The sequence below is a fragment of the Podarcis bocagei genome (assembly GCF_964188305.1).
Source record: "Podarcis bocagei genome assembly, chromosome: 13".
Taxonomy (NCBI): Eukaryota; Metazoa; Chordata; class Lepidosauria; order Squamata; family Lacertidae; genus Podarcis; species Podarcis bocagei.
The window spans coordinates 42,250,784-42,271,551 of NC_138138.1; the positions used below are offsets into that span (position 1 = coordinate 42,250,784).

The 20,768-nt window shown below is 48.6% G+C and overlaps 1 protein-coding gene across 3 annotated transcripts in view; it reads right to left on the bottom strand.

The window, feature by feature from the left end:
* FBXL19 (F-box and leucine rich repeat protein 19) overlaps window positions 1–12,505 on the bottom strand; it is a 34,449-nt gene extending 21,944 nt beyond the window's left edge. Inside the window, exons 1-5 of one of the 3 annotated variants that reach the window (XM_081165849.1) lie at window positions 11,059–12,505; window positions 10,799–10,849; window positions 3,560–3,764; window positions 771–914; window positions 542–628 (exon numbers count right to left, since the gene is read on the bottom strand). In XM_081165849.1, coding sequence (XP_081021975.1) covers window positions 542–628; window positions 771–914; window positions 3,560–3,733 — 405 coding nt within the window. In that variant the 5' untranslated portion in view covers window positions 3,734–3,764; window positions 10,799–10,849; window positions 11,059–12,505. Of the gene's footprint in view, window positions 1–541; window positions 629–770; window positions 915–3,559; window positions 3,765–9,560; window positions 9,945–10,798; window positions 10,850–11,058 lie in introns of those variants that run through there. The other 2 variants (XM_081165851.1, XM_081165850.1) reach the window with 2 other exon arrangements.
* Between the last annotated feature and the right edge of the window lie 8,263 nt (window positions 12,506–20,768).

Genomic DNA, 20,768 nt, shown 5'->3' on the forward strand with positions numbered 1-20,768 from the left:
TGCAAACAGGTAACGATTCACTGGGGAGAAATCTGAGGGCCCAGTGGTTCAGCTCCCCCTTTGCCTCATGAGGACTGGAAGCATGACTCTACCAAGCAGCTCTGCTTATTTTGAGGATGGTGGGCCAGGAGGCCTCGAGAAGAGTTTATTTCCACATGACAACAGGAAATACTGAGCAGGAGTAACGGGAGTGAGGAATTTCAGGCCGCGTATTCCCTGCACCCAGGGCCCCACAACCATCCATCACTCCCCCCCAGTGCTGGCTGGGAGGGGGCGAGGGAAAAGCACAGAACCAGGGAGCCTAACTTGGATGTGGAAGCAGCTAATTCGGGCAAGGAGCCCAAAGGGCAAAATCAAACTGAAAGGATACACACGCAAACCTGGCTCCATTACGCCCACCCTCCCCAGCACATACACACAGAGCCTCCCAAAGCAAGACTGGCCTGGCAGGGCACGGATGGCCCCCCAGCCCACACTGGGCTGGCCGTGCAAAGGTCTTCCAATGCCCCCACCGCACTGGCCAGCAGACCCATTGACGTACTTTCATCGATTTGCCTTCTCTCTTGCACTTGGGGCATTCCCAACAGTTTGGAATCTCGTTGTTGATGACCCCTTCGGCTTTCCCCATCTGCAAAAGAGAAAAAGGGGTGACAGCATCTGTTAGGCCCAAAGGTGGGGTTGTTGTTGTTGTTTGCAAGGGCCAGTTTCTCTTTCTCTTTCTCTCTCTCTCTCTCTCTCTCTCTCTCTCTCTCTCTCGTTCACTCCCTCACCTTCAAGCAGCCCGGATGAACAATCTCGTTGCAGATGGTGCACTCCATGAGCGACAGGTTGAACTTCTCCTCTTCGCCCTCCACTGTGTCCTCTTTCCCGGCCTCCCCACACACCAGGCACACGGCCGTGTGAGGTAGAACTGGCTGCAACGAGAGAGGGGTGGGAAGTGAGGGGCAGGGGTGGAGGGTCGGGGGCAGGGATGGGGGTTCACTCATGTGAGGCTCCTTCCCACCCCACAGAAACAGGTTATAACGAGGAACTGCGGGAAAAGTCAACGAATCGACAGTACATTAGATGCGTGCAGCGGCTCTCCCATGCAGCTAACCAAGATGCCTGAAGAAGCATATTTCCCAATCCATTGAGCCATTGCTCGTCGGAACGCACTGCATTTTTTCGCCGCTGAATGCAACGCCCGGTTCTAAACTTTGCATCAGAAATATTGGTTAAAACGTGTTCTATGCGAACTGGGGTAGCTCAGTTCATAGAGCATAAGGCTCTTAATCTCAGGGTTGCAGATTCGAGACCCACGTTGGGTAAAAGGCTCCTACTTTGCCTCAAAGGCTCCCTCGTGGTCCCTTCCAACCCGGCAATTCTATGATTCTTTCACAAGGAACACACACCCCACACACATACACAGAGTGCTCGGTTCGTGAGCTTTCATAAGAGGGGCAATCACTGATGTAAGACTTTGAAACACAAGACAAGCCACTCTACAGATATTTCAGGAAAACAACAGCACTCAGCAATTGCTATGGGACCTTCTAAGAGACTGGGGGGAAATGATCGGGTGGGAGGCTCCTAGAATAACTGCGGCTTGCAGGATCTAAACAGATCAAAGATTACTTTTGCTTCAAATCAAACAAGTCTCCTGCAGCCTATAGAAAGCAGTTCCAAAACATGCGAAACAAGAAAGAAACCCAAATCATGTGATAAACTCAGTTCCTGGGCTGCACAATTCCAGGACTGGGAGACGGAGGCATCTTTGAATGCTCACATATACAAACAAACATATTCCATCCCTGCAAGCAAAAGCCGGCTTGCAAGAAGAACCTGCAGCTCTTCTGCCTGACATGGCAGCTGTTTAGATGCAGAGAGTTCCTTTGCAAAGTTCCTCACTCGCTCACATGATGTGATCTGGTTTTACATGCAACGCTCAGCAGGTTCCAACATGCAGTAAAATAGCTCGAGGGACAGCGCTGACACATCAGAGAACACGTGAGGCAAACTGAATATGTGAAAGCCCTCCCATGTAGAAATAATAATAATAATAATAATAATAATAATAATAATAATAATAATAATAATACAAATCCTGCATGCAGAAAGTAATTAAGTCAGCATGTCAGGCAGGACACTTTCACTTTTCAAGTCTCCCTTCCTAACATACTACAGTGGTGCCTCGCAAGACGAAAAGAATCCGTTCTGTGATTCTCTTTGTCTAGCGGTTTTTTCGTCTTGCGAAGCAAGCCCATTGACGGATTAGCGGATTAGCGCTATTAGCGGCTTTTAGCGGCTTATCGGATCAGCTGATGAGCGGCTTAGCGGCTTAGAAAAAGGGGGGGAAGGAAATAAAACCCGCAGGAACTTGCAAGACATTTTCGTCTTGCGAAGCAAGCCCATAGGAGATTCGTTTTGCGAAGCACCTCCAAAACGGAAAACTCTTTCGTCTAGCGAGTTTTCCGTCTTGCGAGGCATTCGTCTTGCGGGGCACCACTGTAGCTTTCTATATGTAGGGAGCAGTGTGGTCTTTCCTAGATGCAGATATATTTGTAAACATGGAAAATTCCTCCATGCCAAGCCCCCCACCTGCATCCGGAATTATTAAACCCCGGTTAGAACTGTAGCCCACACTTTTTTTCTACACGTCTGACATATCTGAGAGTCACACTCAGAGACAGGAACATGCGGCAAGAACGAGGACTTTGAAAAGAGATGCGGCCGGCATTTTTAATGACCTGCCTCAATCCTTGAGCGAACCAGGAGCGCATGAGAGTTTATGAAGACTCCCGTAATGCAGGCTTGACGGCATTTACCTTCACAATCCTAAGGACCAGAAACTTATGCCGCATTTAAAATCACGTTCACATTTTCTTAGCTAATTTAAAATCACAGCACATCTCAAGCAATTAACCCAGAAAACACTTGTCATGTTTCTTTCATGGGCAGGCAAGTTAGAAAATGGACATAATTGGAAACACAGTTCATATTCCACATTGGATGGTTGGCGATGAAAGGTATGGTCTTTGGCTCTTTTAGAGAAATTGACACAACAAAAGAGACGTTGAGGAATCATCTAAGAGCAGTGATGGCCAAACTTGGCCCTCCAGGTGTTTTGGGACTACAATTCCCATCATCATCCCTGACCACTGGTCCTGTTAGCTAGGGATGATGGGAGTTGTAGGCCCAAAAACACCTGGAGGGCCAAGTGTGGCCATCACTGATCTAAGAAGATACCTTTACTGAACTTTAGTGTCCTCTCCTATAAGTTAACAGAGGTGACTCTGGACTCTCATACGGCATGGCAGTCCAGTTCATTTTGGAGCGAATAGTGACACACACTTTGAATGCCGCTATTGGATAGCCAGTGCCTTACCACTTTGCCGTTGGGCATATTAGTTTTTCCGTGAAAACTTTAATGAAACCAATGGGGGGTTTTTTTGCACCTCCGTTACCAATCTGCGCCAAACTGCCCCTCTATTTGCCACGGTGGAGTCGGGGGACCAGCAGCCCCAAACCCTGGACAGAAACCCACCCTGCAAACCACCCTCCCTCCCACTTCCCCACTCACCGCTGTGCACTGCCGCTGGAGGCAGGACTGCTTCATGCGCCCTGGCCCCCCGAACTTCTTCATGTCCTTGCAGAAGTGGCACTCCCCACACTCCGACCGCAGGCAAGCTTTGCACTTCCGGCACCGCGTCCGCCGCCGGCGAGCTCCAGCCCCCGCCCCTTTGCTGGACGACATTGGCTACGTCCCGCTTCAGCTACTCTCTGGGCTGCAAGGGGAGAGAAAGAGAGAGAGAGGTGCGCAAGCGATGAGCAAGCCACCGCTTTCCAAGGCGGGCAGGAGGGTGGGCAAGGAAAGTGGCAGCCGCCGAGGTGAAGATGAGAGAGGCAAACTGAAACGCAAAAACAAGTGAACCGAGATCCTGGCATAATCGTCAAGGGGAGGAAACTGTTAAACATGCAATGCGCTAGAAGAAGAAACTGAAGCGGTGGAAACCCTTTGCTCACAGGCCTAGCTAAGACTGCCAAGATTTCCAATGCGGCCTGCAAGGTCATGATGGACGCACCAAGGCCACCTGCCCTACATCTGATGTCATGTAAGGGCCAAGCAAAGATGTGGCTCAGATGAAAAGGAGGGTGCAGACAAAGCTGATCAGCCCTGCGCAACAGGGCAGTTGCAGAGAGCAGACGTCCCCATCATCAAGGCATCATGGAATGAACAGTTCAGGTCAAGAAATACTGCACCCATTCAAAGTGAAATTGGGGCAACCCACTACATCAGGACGCCCTGGTGTCCCTGCCAGCTTTGGGAAGGGTGAAGGGACAAGGGGTCCAGCATCAATATGCACCTGCAGTTTGGCAGATTCAGGGAACTTGGGGTCTGCAGTAGGCCCACAACTCTAAGCCTGTGAAGAACCTTAGTGCCCCACAGAGGATGGAACAGCAAAGCAGTGCATCCCATCGCCATCTAGGCTAGGACAGGTCACACGACAAACCCGGACGTCTTGCAGAACTTTTCAGTCAGGCCTGGTTCTTTGCTGCGAGCAATCAAGAGCCTCATTTTGCAGCTCTCATTTTGCCACAGAATGCATTGCTCAACTTCACCTACAGCAGCTCATTCAGTGCTATCGCTCTGTGTGTGTGTGTGTGTGTGTGTGTGTGTGCGCGCACGCACACACACACACACACAGGATTTTCATTCTTCTCCAAGATCAGGGAAATGCTCCGGACACGCGACAGAGAGCTCTTGACATGCTTCTTGTTATAAACAGGAAGCTTGTGTATATGGCGATGGCTTTAGATTTTATCCGAAACAGAACTGGGAGGGGAGGAACACTTCACACCCCTTAGGAGCAAACCACTTTACTGGAGCAGGGAGAAAAAGGTATATGTGTTTGCAGGCCCCAACTGCCACAAAAACTAATTTTTTTAAAATGCTCTCCTGTTGAACAAACTACACATATACACAGACATAACACCCTACAGCTCTCTCAGAAACATCGCACAGCAGAGTAAGGAACCAAGAGAGATTACAATATCAGCACCAAGAATGCAGAGCAAATCAGCTTTTGCTGAATATAACCGCACAGCAAAGTTCAGAAACAGAAGCTTCAAAAAGAGAAAATAAACTCATTGACGATTTTAGAACCTCTGCTTCCCAGCATCTGAAGTCTTAAATCTTCTACGATCCTGTCCAAACTTAATAAAACCCAATATTGATAGTTGCAAAACTACGACTAGGATCCAAAAACAAACAAAGCCAACAAGCCCGATCCTTCTCACACAATTAATTCTACATGCTTAAAAGGGCTTTGGGACACCTGCACTTCTGGACAAAGCTCCCAATCCCACAGAGGAGCCACTTTTGAATCCTCTTTATCTTTCTTTCAAAAGCAGCTGGTGCTATGGGATGAGGTCTGCTGTTTCTGTCTGTTTGCACCCTGATCTATATGAAAAAATACAGAAAGAAAGCTAGGGCTCTAATTTATTTATTTCCTTCCCTGGGTTACTTGTTCCAAGACATGATCTTCAGGTACATGAAGCAGCAACCTTGCTAACGCTAAGCAGGCTGTGCAGCAACACCTTTTTATAAGCTGTCTTAAGGTCCATCATGGGAGAAAGGCAGGATATATGGGGAGTAAATTTAAGTGATAAAAGGGGTCCCCCATCCAACAGAGAGTCTTCTGGTTTGCCTCAGCCTCTGGAGAGTTCTCAAGGCAAACAAACTTCCCTCCCCTGTAACAGTTATCACACAAAAATGGGTTGGGAGTCAAAATATCAGAAACTCACAACAATGTTTGGGAGGGGAAAATATCAAGCAGGGAGGGCAAAAATTGCAAGAAGCAACCTTGAGAATATTTGTGCTCCAAAACAAAAAGGTTCGGCACCAAAGCTTCCATTTTCATCCCCAATAAAAACTGAGGTGCATGGCAACATGAGTAAATGATGCAAAGTTGAGCAGTTTTCCTCCTCTCCGCATTATTTATTCTGTTTATGCTCATGACAGACAGCAAATATTTCCCTAAGATTTTCTCTCTACCCCATCACTGAAAATCCAGCACAGCTCCCTCATCCCCACTGAGCCGCAACCTTTCAAACCTAGAAACACGGTCCTGATGCTGACTGCACTGTCTAAACCAGTGTTTCCCAACCGGTGTTCCGCGGCACACGAGTGTGCCGTGAGACATCGGCTGGTGTGCCGCGAGATGCCTGGAGGGAGGCGGGCGAGTCGGGCGGCGAGAGGCGGGGCGGCGGCGGCGAGGAGAGGCCGCGCCTCCTGCTGCTGCCTGGCGCTCCTCCTCGCAGCCGGCAGCGCTGCCTGGGCGCCTCCGTGCGACTCTGCCTCGCTGGGTTTGGTCTCCCAGCAGAGACGGGTCACACGCGCACCTCCCTCCCTCAGCCTGCGCGGAGGGAGAGCCAGAGAGAGGCATCGCTCCTGCGCGGCGGGAGAGGGAGCAGCCGGAGCGATGCCCCAAACGAAGGCATGGGACAGGAGGGGAAATCCTCTCCGAGGAGGATTGAGCGCAGCTGAGAGAAGCCTTTCGAGGAGCTGCCGTGTCCCCTGGAAACCCCCTTCCCAGCTCTGCCTGCCTGCCTGCCCAAAGCTTGGAGGTTCCCCGGCAAGGGGGAGGGGAAAAACTTTCACTTTTGTGCGTCCCTCCCGGCGTGACGCTGCGCGCTGACGTCACGGGGCGGGGCTTTAATGGTGGTGTGCCGCGAGATTTTTTTTCAGTAAACAGGTGTGCCGTTGCCCAAAAACGTTTGGGAAACACTGGTCTAAACGTCAACTTTTGCACATGCCCAATACAATCACAGAATACGCATGGGTCTGGATGCAATTATACAGCAATAGCCAATAAAGAATAACAAATCTAAGAACCTTTGCAGTGGGTTTTTTGGTGTTATTGAAGGAAAAGTGCCCAATTAATTATTTTTTTGCAGCGGTTGGAGGGTGCGTTTTTAAAAAAGGGTAACTCTTCTGAAATACTTGAAAACATGTAGTTGCTGGGGACAACTACATGTTTTCAAGTATTTCAGAAGACCTACTTAGTCTTATTCTGTCGGCAGAGGAGTAAGGGGCATCCAAGGAAATGCCTTGCTGATCGAGCTACTGCAATGGTAAGAAAGATGGACTCAGATCCTACCTCTGTCAGAGCTTCATCATATATCCTTTGACGCATCACTTCGGCTCAACCACGGGCCTGTCTCTCTAAAATAAGAGCAACACTGAACCACCTCACAAGGAAGTTGCAAGAGTGCTGAGAAACAGAGAACCCAGTACAGGTTACAAGCCCAATATTAATGACAAAGCTGTAGCGGAATAAAAAGAAGCTGGATTCTAATAATGCGGCAGCTCAATGGGGACCTTTTAGGTTAAATCAAGGGATGGACTTCACTGCTCTCACTCTTCTGCCTGCTTACACCAAAGTCACAAAAGACACTGCGATTTATAGCTGCTTTAGTTACAGGTGCCCATGGTGCTGGGATGCCGGTTCTCCCCCCATCTACTGTTTTATAGAAGGGGCTGAAAGGAAACAGGTGAGTTCCCCCTCCTAAAGAGACAGGGAGATCAGCAAATGAGGACAGCAGAAGCACCCTAGCTATGGGAGGCACCTTTTAAAAAAAGAAAAAGAAAGAGTGATTCTCTGTTACTTGTTAACATGTGGCTGCCAAGGTTGCACTGCTTTAATGCAGTTTACGACAAGAAAGGGGGACCTGTGGCTCTCCAGATGCTGCTGGACTACAACTCCCATCATCCCTGGCCATTGGCCATGTTGGAATCCAACAACATCTGGAAGGCCATAGGTTGCCCACCTCTGGTTTAGAATGAGGCATTTGCAGGTTTCATGTCGCTATCCTGAAAGGTGAACCTTCACGAGGAAATACTGCAGGCAGGGCATGAAAAATATTTCATGCTTCTAGAAGCCAGTATCTGGTTTAGAAAAAAAAGAGAAAAGAAGGAAATGCCAACAAGTCACTGATTGCGGGTGGAGGAGCAAGTCAAATTCTTGGGAACCAACATGGTATCTCAAAAGAAATTTCCCAGTCTGGAGGCCTGCTTGCCAAGCTGGCGGCCCAGATGTGGAATTGATACAAGGGAATAGGATATTTGAGTTCTACCTTCATAAAACAAAGGGAAGAACTACTGTAATGTACAAGGAGCTGCTTATCAATATGGATTGGAAGTGGATTTTTTTTGGGGGGGGTAGGATACAGAGAAGGAGAGAAATCGCACAGTAATAAACAGAAAATGAAAGCAAGGCTGTAGAAAGCTTTTCTATGGGTAGCACTTCCCAAAACATTATTAGTCCCACTGAAATAAAACTACATGCCTAATCTAAGAGCAACCATTTTCACAGGGCCTTTCTTGAAGCAGGGAGAGATGGAACAGGGGAAAGATGGCAAAGGAGGAGGATGTTGGCTAGAGGAGATTGGAAACTCAGAGAACAGATTTCATAAGGAAAGCAGAAAGGGAAAGCCAAAAAGGAAATGGCTACATTTGCATCATTAGCAACTGTTGCAGATGACAATCGTTAATATAACACCATCAACAGGTACATGGCACAGTAATGCAACCAAAAAAACAGCAGGTCCCTGACCTGAGGTGCTTGCAACTGAAGAACCAAACTCAGAGACCCCATTGTCTCCTCCACCATCACTACTTAGATCCCAAAGCCTATGAGAAAAGTTTTAAAAACCACAAAACCACAGCTGGTTCAGATATACTTCTCTGCTCTTTCTACATGATGTCCAGTTGAACTTCCCTTGCGCCATGACGTCACCACATCCCTCCATTGGCAGTGAATGATGTGACAGAGCCACTGAGTTGTTAGAGCAGAGGCAAGTTCTTCCAGGCATTACATAGAGGAGGGGGAAGGGAAGCAGAACTGGTGTTTTCTGAGCAAGTGCTGTTTTGCGAGTAACGTCCAATTTTGCCCTAAATTCTCACGGCGGGGAGAAGCAAAGGAAACAGGGGACAAATACAATCAAAGGGAGTTAACACGCATTTCGGGGAGAGGATCTGTCCCAGTTGGGGAGCAAGGTCTAAAGCATCAAACCAAAAGATTCAAGGAAGAATTAGAGAAGAGAAAGTGGTGGCACCACACTGAATGGCCTCTGCCTGCAATGAACTTACGGTTTAGACAGCAGAACACTTCAGTTCCCCAAACTGGAGGGGGAGGGACAGACCTGGGCATGCCCATAACCTTTTGATGTTCTTTACTGCAAAACACCATCACTGCATCTTTTGATAGATATATATTTTGTAAATTAGGGCAGGGGGATGCTATTAGGGATGAGCTGGTAAAGGGGGAGGAACAGGTTAGGTGGCAGAAGGCCTCGGTGAACCTGAATAAGCCACTTGATCTTGCTGCGCTCTCCCCCCCCCCTTCACACATACCACAGTGCCCCCCTTGCAAAATGGTCACCAAACACATCCCACAAGCAGCACCCCCGACTTCCTAAGGCCGCCCGCCCGCCAGCCGCCCCCTCGCATGTGGGATCAGGTGGGAGGCAGGCAGGCAGTCGAGAGGGCCGTGGTGTCTATGGGAACTTGGCTGCGATACCTCATCACGCCCCAGCATGGCCTCAGAGCTGACAGGCCCGGTCCTGGCAAGGGATCCCGAACACCTCAGCCCGGCCCTGCACGGTGCCGGCTGCTGGCTCCCCTCGGCTCCTCTCCGCCATCTGCAACCTGCTTGACACATCTCCGCTCTCGCCGCCCCTTTAAAAGCCTCTAAGTCCAGGCAGCTCTCGGGGGCGAGCCTCCTCCGGCAGATCCCTCCGGATCCCGCAGCTCCTCGAGGCGGGAGAGCGGAGCCATCCCGGATCCAGGGCCCCCTGAAATCGGCAGACACGGCCCATCCCCTCCTCTCCTCCGCTTCCCTTCCCCTCCCCTCCCTCCCCCAGGGCTTAAAACATGAGAAACACAGAGAGAGAGAGGGAGGCAGGAGCGCTTTACGGCCGGCAATTCCTTCCCCTGGAAATCGGAGAGGAGAAACTTTGGTTCCACGCTTGCCCCCGCGCACACACATCCACACACACAGGCGCAGGACACGCGCGCGCGCCCCGGAGCCACTCCGCTCCTCTCCTCCGCTTCCCCCTGGTGCCCGTCAGATGCTGCTGCCCACCCAGGAGAGGACCCCCTCTTCCCAGTTAAAAAAACGCAACCCGGCCAAAAAAAAAGATGCACCCCGGTATCCGCTCGCTCGCACGCCTGCTTTCCTTTTGGGTACAAAAAAATAAATAAATAGCGACGCCCCCCGCCCCTACTCAAAACAATCCAGCCCAAGGTGACAGCACGTAAGGGTGGGAAAGAGGGAGAATGCCCAAGAAAACAAAAACAACAAAGGAGATCCCGAAAGGAATGGGGAAACTGAGGAAAGCACAATAGTGTACCTTGCATTTGAGGGGGGGCCGGGGGAGGGGGAGGCTTAGAAGCTCCAGATCCCACCTCCAACAGATACATTCATGCAACCCGCCTGGTAGCTTAACAGCACTCCCCCCTCCCCAATCCTCCTTCCCTGCATATGAGTTGTTGTGATGTTTTCACATGCTGTGTGCGTTCACACGACCTGCCCTGCATATACAGCTAATTTGGGGGGAAAGGGGTTATTTTGCAAAGCGACTGGGGGTCCTCCTCAAAAGCATCACGTTGGAGGTCGGAGAGGGAGAGCGAATAAATGTTGAATGGGGGGGGGAGGGAGAAAGTGTTGGCTTCGGGGGAAAAGGGACAAGGGTCTCTATTCCTTGAAAAGCATTCTTTCGCAAAGCCAAGAGAGATGGGGGCGGCGGAGGGACTTACCTTTGGGAAGCGCATCCAGGCACCAAAGATTCTTCCTCATCCATCAGCAGCCTCCGAAAGAGAAAAGATGCTGTACGTCTTACAATCGCTACACACACCACACACACACACATATATCTACACAAACACTCACATATCACAGACAGGCACCAGCCAAATGTGCCTTAGGATGGGAGGAGATTGGAGATGGGGAGCAGCCCCCCCTTTAAAATCCATGAAGGGTTTGGGAGCGGGGAGCGAAGGAGAGATGGGCTACTCACCTGCTGTGTGGCCATGGGGCGGATGGCGATTCTAATGCTGGGTTTGTTGTCATGGTGGGCAGTGGAGGGGGGGAGAGAGAAGAGATCCAGCCAGTTGTTGAAGGATTTGTGTGTGCGTGCGTCTCTCCCTCAGTCCCCCCCACAAAAATAGGGGGGTGGAGAAGAGTCGGAGGGGCGGGTCGATCTCCCCAAAGAGGCGATTACAGATTCATAGCAGCAGTTCCCCCCAGTCCTCTCACCCCCTCTCTCCTATTCTACCCTCCACGGTTTCCTTCCTTGCCCTTGGGAGAAAACAAGGGGATGATGTGTGAGGAGGCTTCCCTTCCCCCCGAACATCTAAAAAATAACAAGGAAAGCTCCCGCTGTAGCACACATCTACTCAGGGACCCCCTGCACCCCTAATTTTGGATGGAGCCTTGGGCATTGCCTATGCGCGGTGCAACCTCCAGTAACCCCCCCCCTCTAACCCTCCTTGCTTCCTCCTGACTCCTCCTCCTCTTCTGCCCACCACTGAGATTTTCCTTAGTTGCCAGAACACCCACCCTCCCCTTTTCAAATGTAGGCAGACCACTCCCCTCTCTAAGCCCACTCCCCACTCCTTGGGCTTACTGGAGGTGGGAGAAGAGGAGGAGGAGGAGGAGGAGGAGAAGGGGGACTTGCCCCTTGGCTTGTTACTCCAACAACATCTCCATGCACTTTGGAGAGGGGGGGAATCAAAAGGCAGTGGGGGCTAGGCAAAAGCTGTCCCCAAATGTTATTTATGATGATGATGATGATCAGCCTTTCCCTTTAAATCAGGGACATAGCTCCGGCCTCACTCTCACACAGAGCCCAGATGGAAAAGGCCCAGTGCCTGCCTTGGCGATCTCTCAGCTTTCTGCCCCCCTCCGAAGCAATGAAAGGGTGGGGGTTGTTAACCTTGCAAAACCCTTGCTCCTGCAACGGGGTGGGGCCCTCTAGGCGCTCCCCACTGCCAGCCCCCCCGCCCTGCAATCCAAGGAGGGAGTGGGAACCTGGTGCCCCCCACCCCACCCTTTTCCTCAAGGGGGCTCTGCGCTGCCCAGCTGTCCCTCCCCCCACATAAGGGAGGGCCTTTAAACCCACCCACCCCCCTCCAAAGGGGCAGGTCGGGGAGTGGGGTTCAGTCGCCCCCACAGCTCCTCGGAAGGGACAGAGCTAGGCCCCACGGTGCTGGTGGAGCCTCCTCCTCCTCCTCCTCCCCCAGCCTCTCTCATCCTCTCCTCTTCCTCCTTCCCTTTCACATTCACTCACTCACACATACTGATACACACACCTCACTCAACGCATAACACACACACACACAAAACCGTCATGGCGGTCTCGGGAAGGCCAAAAGGGAACACTCGCCGCGCGGGAGCTCATGGGAGAAGTAGTTTTCTCCGCCACCTCAGAAGCATCCGCCTCTATGGGCACCTGGGGGAAGTTTGGACTACAATGGGGATGGCGGCCAATGCCTCGGCGCAATGCCGGGTGGGGATTGTAGTTTTATTTCCCGCCTCGACGCCTAGGGCCTGTTGGTCTCTATAGCCCCCTAAGAGGTGTTTGGACTACAGCTAAGATGGCAGCTTGCGGCGACTTCGTCCCCAATGCCTCATGGGAAGGGTAGTTTTGCTCACTCATCGGATCAGGCCTGTGTAAGCCAAATTCTCCGAGAGGTGTTTGGACTCCATTTAAGATGGCCGCTGAGGCGAAAGGCATCATGGGAGTGTAGTTCTATCCTCCAGGCCCGTGTCTGGGTGTTTCTCGTTGCCTTTATCGTTTGCCTCTAAGTCCTCAAGGAGAATGCCTGGACTACAACTAATATGGCGGAGTAGGAGGGGAGGGGGGAGAGGCATACTGCCGAATGGAATTGCGGGAGATGGTGTTATATACCGGTAGCTCAAAGCTAATTCAGTTCTCTTTTTATTAAGTGAGTAATTCCCATTTGCAAACGTTAGTAGTCTGGAAGGCGAACCAAAATGCAGATTTTTTTCGTCTGCATAGGATTGCCACCGTTTGAGCACTTTACCTCTGAGCATGTACAGAGTTCCTCTTCTCTCAAGGGTATTAATGTGTGGTTTGTTTTTTTACCCTCCTTAAAATGAAATAAACAAATAAAACAAATGTAAAAAACTTATGGGAGAACTCCTGCAATTAAAATGGCCTTGTTACCAAAGGTAAATATTTTATTCCAGTTTTCAGCTATAGAACTGCAAGCACAACAGATCGTGAAATGACATGATTTCACTTATGTTTCTTTGGAATAATAAAAGACCAAAAGTAGAAGCTGTTGCAGTTCAGTTATGAAAGAAAAGAAGAAGAATATCAGTGGTATGGCTAGTTATATCAATCAAGTAACTAACTGGTTAAAAGAAACAAATTCATAAATATTGCAATTTAAAGAAACTTTAATAAAAGCACCAGTCCATACCACATTTGACATTTGGTTTCAAAGTACTCAAAACAAGACTTTATAATCAGCAATTTGTTATGAATGTGGGACAAGTATGGAATCTGCCTAAGCCCACCGATCTTGCCACATAAAATTGTTATTATATGACTCACAAGGTGATTCAGGTTTAAAATTTCAAATGTAGGTAGAACATGATTTTCCTCACTATGGAATTATTCTAGTTGGTAGCAGGAAGCCAACATATAGGGGAGGTCAAAAGCAAATTTAGTGATTTTAATCTGTTTGGGACTTGAATAATTTCAGATCAGTTCATATGAGACTGATAATCAGTGAAGTGGAGAAAGAACCTTCGATAAATTTATCTCACACAGCAAGAAGCATCTCTCCAAAAAGTGTAGCTTCTTAGATACGGCATGATATCTGCATGATACCTCTGGGTCCCTTCCAAATCTCTGATCCGGTGTATGTGAAGTTAGAATCTATGAGGTGAAACCAGCCAGATTTGTTACTTTGATAAGGCAATGGCCTTGGCTGTCCAGTTAAGTACAGCACTGTCATTTACATGTCCCAAGAGGCTGCCATGGAGACAAAGAGGTGAGCTTGTTCCCACCTCTCCTTGCTAGATGATGTTCTCCATCGAGAGAGATTTCTTTGCTGATACTGGAAACTCAAGGACATGTCTTGCTCTGTGCTGAACCCAAAGCTGGGCTTTGGAGCTTCCATGAAATCCTAATGAAGAAGCAATATCTGTTTGAGTATTAATGCTGTGAGCGCTTTCATCCTTTGCTCAGGTTGTATATATGTGTAATTAAAACCATATATCCTAAAGACACCACAGTCTCCATGGACTTCACTCAAAGGAAAGCAAACCCTGCGTAAGTGCAGGAACCCCCTGAAGTCCCTCGCTGCTCAGAGATAAGGGTGCGGGCAACAATATTTATATGTAGGGAAGTTGAGGTATTGCCCAATATTTGTATTGATTTATAAAAGCATTTGCATTCTGCCTTTCGGCCCTAAACAAGGGCCCCCAAGGCGGATTACAACCATAATATCTCGATACATTTAAAAACAGAGTGTTGGGAGTCAGAATAACACAGCTAAAATTGTTGCATTAAATGACGAACCGGCTTTATCGTAAATCTCCAGGCGTTTTTCACACATGCAATACAAACAGCTAAAAATTGCTTTGAAAACAATGAAAACAGCAACTAACCATGTTTTCCGCCTTGCGCATTGGAGGAAAGGTGAGAAGAAAATGTAAGAAGAGAGTCGGGCAGAAAGAAAGAAAGAACTCAAGATGGGTTTTTAAAACAATACAAACAAACACCCGAGGCAGGGACCTAAAAATATTTATTTATTTTTGAAAGCCACAGCTAGAGAGTGAGATTAAAACATGCCCCCCCTTGCATCTTCACCACCACACTTGCACATTCATGATTTGGTAGGCAGGTGCCTCCTCTTAATTTTGGAGAGCCTCCTCATTTTGACATTTCTCGGTGATTTTTGAAGTATCAGATACTAATGACAGAAAGGCACACTACAGTCGAGTGTTCCCGGGTGACGCATACCATTAAATGACAAGGATGGCCCCACATGCTGAGACCCCGAGCAGAGCTCGCCTCAAGCGAGGCCCTGCTTCTCGGCTAATGTCATCAGTACCCCACTCCCTGCCCCAAGGGGTCAGAATGTAGAGTCATCATTCTGCGGTAGAGCAGCTGAAGTCCCGGGTACAATCCCTGGAATCCCTAGGTAGGGCTGGGAGAGAACTCTGCCGGACACCTCAGAGAGCTGATGCCAGTCAGTGTAGGGAACAGTGAGTAAGATGGACCCATGGTCTGGTCGCTTCCTGTGGTCCTCTGCAATTTGGGGCTGTGTGCAGAAATCGCACCCAGCAGTGCATTTCTGAAATGGCGCAGCTGAAGATCTTCCTTCTGCTGCCATGAAGGCTAGGCAACCAGTAGTCCTCCAGGTTTGACCACAGTGCTCATCATTCCTCCTGACCACTGGCCGTGCTGGCAGTAGTTGGGGTCCCATGTTCCTCAGGCTGTTGGCCCACTGCCGATGCCCGTCCAGAGATCTCAAATCATCCCCAGAGGAATGGTCTCGCTGACTTCCCACAATGTCTCTGACGTAGCTGTTAAGTTGTGGGTGGACATAGCAGTCGACACAGAGATTTCTCCAAGTGGTTCTTTATAGTAAGCTGCAACTGAACTGAACAGCAAACAGCTCAGCCGGCCTGCTTTTATAGACAGCCGGCTGTCAACATTGTAACAACAACAACCCAGGGTTTCCCGCCTAAATTAATTGACGTGGACCTGAGTGAAAACTATACTGTATACACAATACCCCTGGTGGCCAGGGTGAGAACTTCAATACATAACACCCCTCCCCACCGAGATAAGGCATTACAGTGGTACCTCTGGATATGAACAGGATCTGTTCTGGAGCCCCGTTCGCATCCAGAAGCAAACGTAACTAGCGACAGCACGGCTGCGCATGCACGCGTCGCTTTTCGCCGCTTCTGCGCATGCGCGTGACATCCTTTTGAGCGTCTGCGCATGCGCAAGCAGCAAAACCCGGAAGTAACACACTCTGTTACTTCCGGGTTGCCGCAGAGCACAACTCGAATGCGCTCAACCCGAAGCGCATTCAACCCAAGGTATGACTGTAGTTACAACCATAGTGGTTCCATTACATACAGCAATACCCTTATGGTTTCAGTAGGGCACATAAGCATATTAGTTGACCCTATTCACCATACAGCTTTACATGTGCAGTTTGTCCGGTGAGCATAGTCTTTTAAATAAGCTGGGCGCTTGGAAACCCTGCCGGACCACCGAGGGCCAGTACCAGAGTGGTCTGAAGCATTGTGGGAAATTTAAATGGTGGCTTGCCCCTGGCACTCATTAGAACATCATTGCTGCAACCCAGACTTTCTGTCTCAAAAGGCCACAGAAGGAGAGTGCCAGAGGGCCCTCGGCCTTCTTGTGGGCTCCCTTCTCCATCTGTGAGCCCTTGGGATGACAGACCTTCCAAGTGTCCCTATCTTCCAGGGACAGTCCTGGATTTACAGAAGCTGTCCGGGTTTTTGATTTGATCCCAGAATGTCCCTCTTTCCCTTAGGATGTCCCAATTTTCATTGGGGAAGTGTTGGGAGGTATGGAGTTGACTCAGGGGTCAGCAAACTTTTTCAGCAGGGGGCCGGTCCACTGTCCCTCAGACCTTGTGGGGGGCCGGACTATATTTTGAGGGGGGGAATGAACGAATTCCTATGCCCCACAAATAACCCAGAGATGCATTTTAAATAAAAGCACACATTCTACTCATGCAAAAACACACTGATACCCAAACTGTCCGTGGGCCATGGAGTTATGTAACCCCCGAGCCAAGGAAATAACTATACAACATTTAGACGACACCTGAAGGCAGCCCTGTATAGAGAAGTTTTTTAAAAAAAGTTTAATGTTTTATTATTATTATTTTATACTGGTTGGAAGCCGCTCAGAGTGGCTGGGACAACCCAGTCAGATGGGCAGGATATAAATAATAATAATAAAGTTATCACCATCATTATTATGGACTAGGACGTCCCTATTTTCATCAGAGAGGTGTTGGAGGGTATGGGATAAGTGCCATCAGATCAGAGGCAATATCCCACACAGATACCCCTCTGGACTCATGCAGCCCCAACCTGAATGAGGATATCATAATGGATGGGCGAAACCTTTAAAATGCTAGCAGCGTAATAATCCTGTAAATTAAGAACATTAGAATTTAGGGACATAAGGCGAGCCTGCTGGATCAAGGCCACCTAGTCCACCCTGTTCCTACAGTGGCCACCCATAGGCTTGTGGGAAACCAACAAGGCAGGATCCAGTCTGCACAGGAGCTTTCTCCCTCCTGTGATTTCCAGGAACTGGCATTCAGAAGCCTCCTTGTCTCCAGCTGTGGAGGCAGTGCATAGCAACCATGGCTAGGCTGATTAATTAAATTTAAAAACCAGAGGGACCCGGGTTCAAATCACCACCAGTAGGCCATGCAGCAGCTCCCTTGGTGCGCTGAGCTTTGCCTCCTCACTCTCTCTCAGCCTGACCTTCCCCACAGAGCTCTCCGGAGGCTAAAAGGCCTTGATGATCTGATCTCCATGGAAAAAAATCTGGGGTGCGGAGGCAGGGAGATTAAACTGCTCAGTAATAATCCTTGCAGCCTTTCCCCCCATTGGTGGATTCCTATTAAATGGCCTTGAGCAGCAGCAACACACTTCCAGCAACCTTGTGGTGGGAGCAGGTGGGGAGGAAGCATATTTCTGAGAAACACTTGGCGAAAAACAAGGTTATAACTTAAAACATTTAGAAGAAATGCTTATCCGTTTAAAGTTTTACCTTTATACATTTTTGTTTGTTTGTTTAAAGATAGGAGGGATACGCCACTTTATAGATTTGTAAGAAATCTGGACTGTTATAATTTTTTTATTTTATAGAAGTCCAGTGAAACTTGCAATCACATATCCACGCTCTCAACCATCCCCACTTTGTTCTCCAACACGGAAGGGCTGTAAATATCCAGCAGGTGGCACCACTGAGCCAAATGACCAAAGACAGAATGTTGTTAAAAAATTAAGCTGGGATGGATTTTTGCAACTGTTGCTGTTCTTCATTGCCTGTTCATTTCTTCTTGCTGCCTCCTCTTCCTCTGGTGTTGTCCCGAAGCTGAATTGCAAGCCTCTCGGAGCAGAGACCCGCCCTCTTGCACACTCTATAAGGCGCCAGGCACAGTGAGGGCGCCATGTCAGTAACAGTCAAACGACCCTCTTTGGACTGAGACTGTACAGCTTTTACAGACACCAAGCCAAGTGCATTTTAGATTCTGTCAGGGTCAGATGTGGTAAAACTTCAGGGTTGAAGGATATCTTTTTTGTTGGTGTACCAAGGTCTCATCAGCCAGTGAGGTGCATGAGTATGTTTTGTTTTGGCAGAATTAGCCGCAAATTGGTGACATCTCATGGGGCTGAGTCCATTCTCTACTAGAGCCTAGGAGCCTATACGCTGGAATTACGTATCTATATAAATATGAATTTGCATTCGAGTTATGACAAACAAGTGGTCCGAACAGCCTAATTTGAGGTGGGGAGCAGGAACATTTTGTGGGAAGGGGAGGGGAAGATAAAAAACACAAAATACATAATAAAAAACAAGACTAATAACCTCCAAAAAAGGTTCCTGCTCCCCACCTCAAACCACCCTGAGATTTATGGATGGAGGGTGGTATACTAATTTAAATCATCATTATCATCATCAATTGAGAGACAGAAATTATTAATTTCATTTCATGTGTTACATTTACATCCTTGAGAGGTCCAGAGGGTGGTAACATGAGAACAGGGCCTTCTCTGCAGTGGCTCCCCATCTGTGGAATGCTCTCCCCAGGGAAGTTCACCTGGCGCCTAAATTATACACCTTTAGGTGTTCCTTTTTTACCAGGCCTTTGGTTGACCTGATCAACATCCCCATACCCTTTTAAAATATGGCACTCTTTTGGGAGGGGCTTATCAGGTGATTGCTTTTATTTTTATTTTATATATTGTGATTTTTTAATGTGAACCACCCTGAGACCTCTGGGTATAGGGTGGTATATAAATTAATTTAAACAAACAAACAAACTCCCTAAGGAACTCAGGGTGGTGTACATAATTCTCTCCCGAATTTAATCCCCACAACAACCCTGTGAGGAAGGCTACGCTGAAAGGCAATAACCGATCCAAGGTCATCCAGTGAGCTTCATGGCCAAGTGGGGATTTGAACCCTGGTCTCCCAGGTTCTGGTCTGACTCTAAGCCATGGGTAGGCAAACTAAGGCCTGGGGGCCAGATCCAGCCCAATCGCCTTCTCACTGCGGCCCGCGGACGGTCCGGGAATCAGTGTGTTTTTACATGAGTAGAATGTGTCCTTTTATTTAAAATGCATCTCTGGATTATTTGTGGGGCATAGGAATTCGTTCATTCCCCCCCCCAATATAGTTCGGCCCCCCCCCAAGGTCTGAGGGACGGTGGACCGGCCCCCTGTTGAAAAAGGTTGACTACCCCTGCTCTAAGCACTGCACCACAATGGGTCTCATTGCTTATCTTTGCTGATCTACTAGGAAAATCTCCTGAACCACAACTCCCATCATCCCAGGCCACTAGTCATGCCAGCAGGGCCTGATGGGACATGAAGTCCAATGGCATCCAGAGCTATACAGGTTTGCTTTAAAGTATGGATCTCTGGGCCCGAAGATGCCTTCTTCACCCTTGAAATAGTGTGTAGAGGAGCAGGTCTTTATATGCGCATGCATGCACTCTCATTAAACTTGTTGTGAAATAATGTATTAAATAATATATCTAGCAATATCCCTTTCAGTTGTTGTTGTTGTTGTTGTTGTTGTTGTTGTTGTTGTTGTTGTTGTTGTTGTTGTGGGTTTTTTTTAAATGCTCACAGTGTGAAACAGCCATCCACAAAACAATAAAATTCAATGCAGGGCATTGAAAAGTAGATACGCTGAGACTAAAATGTCCAGAAATGTAAAATAATAATAATCAAGCAGATTGTCAGGTTAGACACTTGCTTAGAAAAGAAGGTGGTCCTGCAGCAACGGAAGAACATTCAAAAAGGGTAAGGGAGCTGCTGTTAGGATGACAGTTGTACAGCTTAGGTGCAGCCACCAAGAAGGCCCTCTTCCAAATCCCAAACAAATGTAATTTAGATGCTGGTGGAATGTGAAGGAAACAGTCTCCAGAAGTCCTTAATAACGTGGAAGAAGATGTTCCTGCATGTATGCCAATCCCAAGCCATTTAGGGCTTTGAACTGGGCCTAGCAATTAGCTAGGAACCAGTGAACATTTGCAAAAAGGGATTTAGGTCCTTCCCCTGATTGGCTCTGGTCAACAGCCTAGCTGCAACATTTTGGACCAGCTGAAGTTCTAAATATCTTTCAAAGGCAGCCCCGCATAGCATGCATTGCAATAATCAGCCGTGATGTCCATTTCTCCAGCTCTGCCTGTTCTAAGATGTGACTTTGATGTTGGAGAACCATTGCGATGCTGGAGCTCATACACCCATATATCTATACCCATGGGCTTCGAATGCAGAAACCTTGGGTTGGAGCCAGACTTTAGTTGGGTGTAGCTTCAGTTAAAATCCAGGGGACGTGTGAGTCACTTAAACGCCAATGCTTCCAATGGGGACGAGGTGCCATTAACTCAGCTTGCAATGCAGTTAGTTGGCCCACAAAGCCACACAGCACTCTGGTGGTGCTATGTTGGA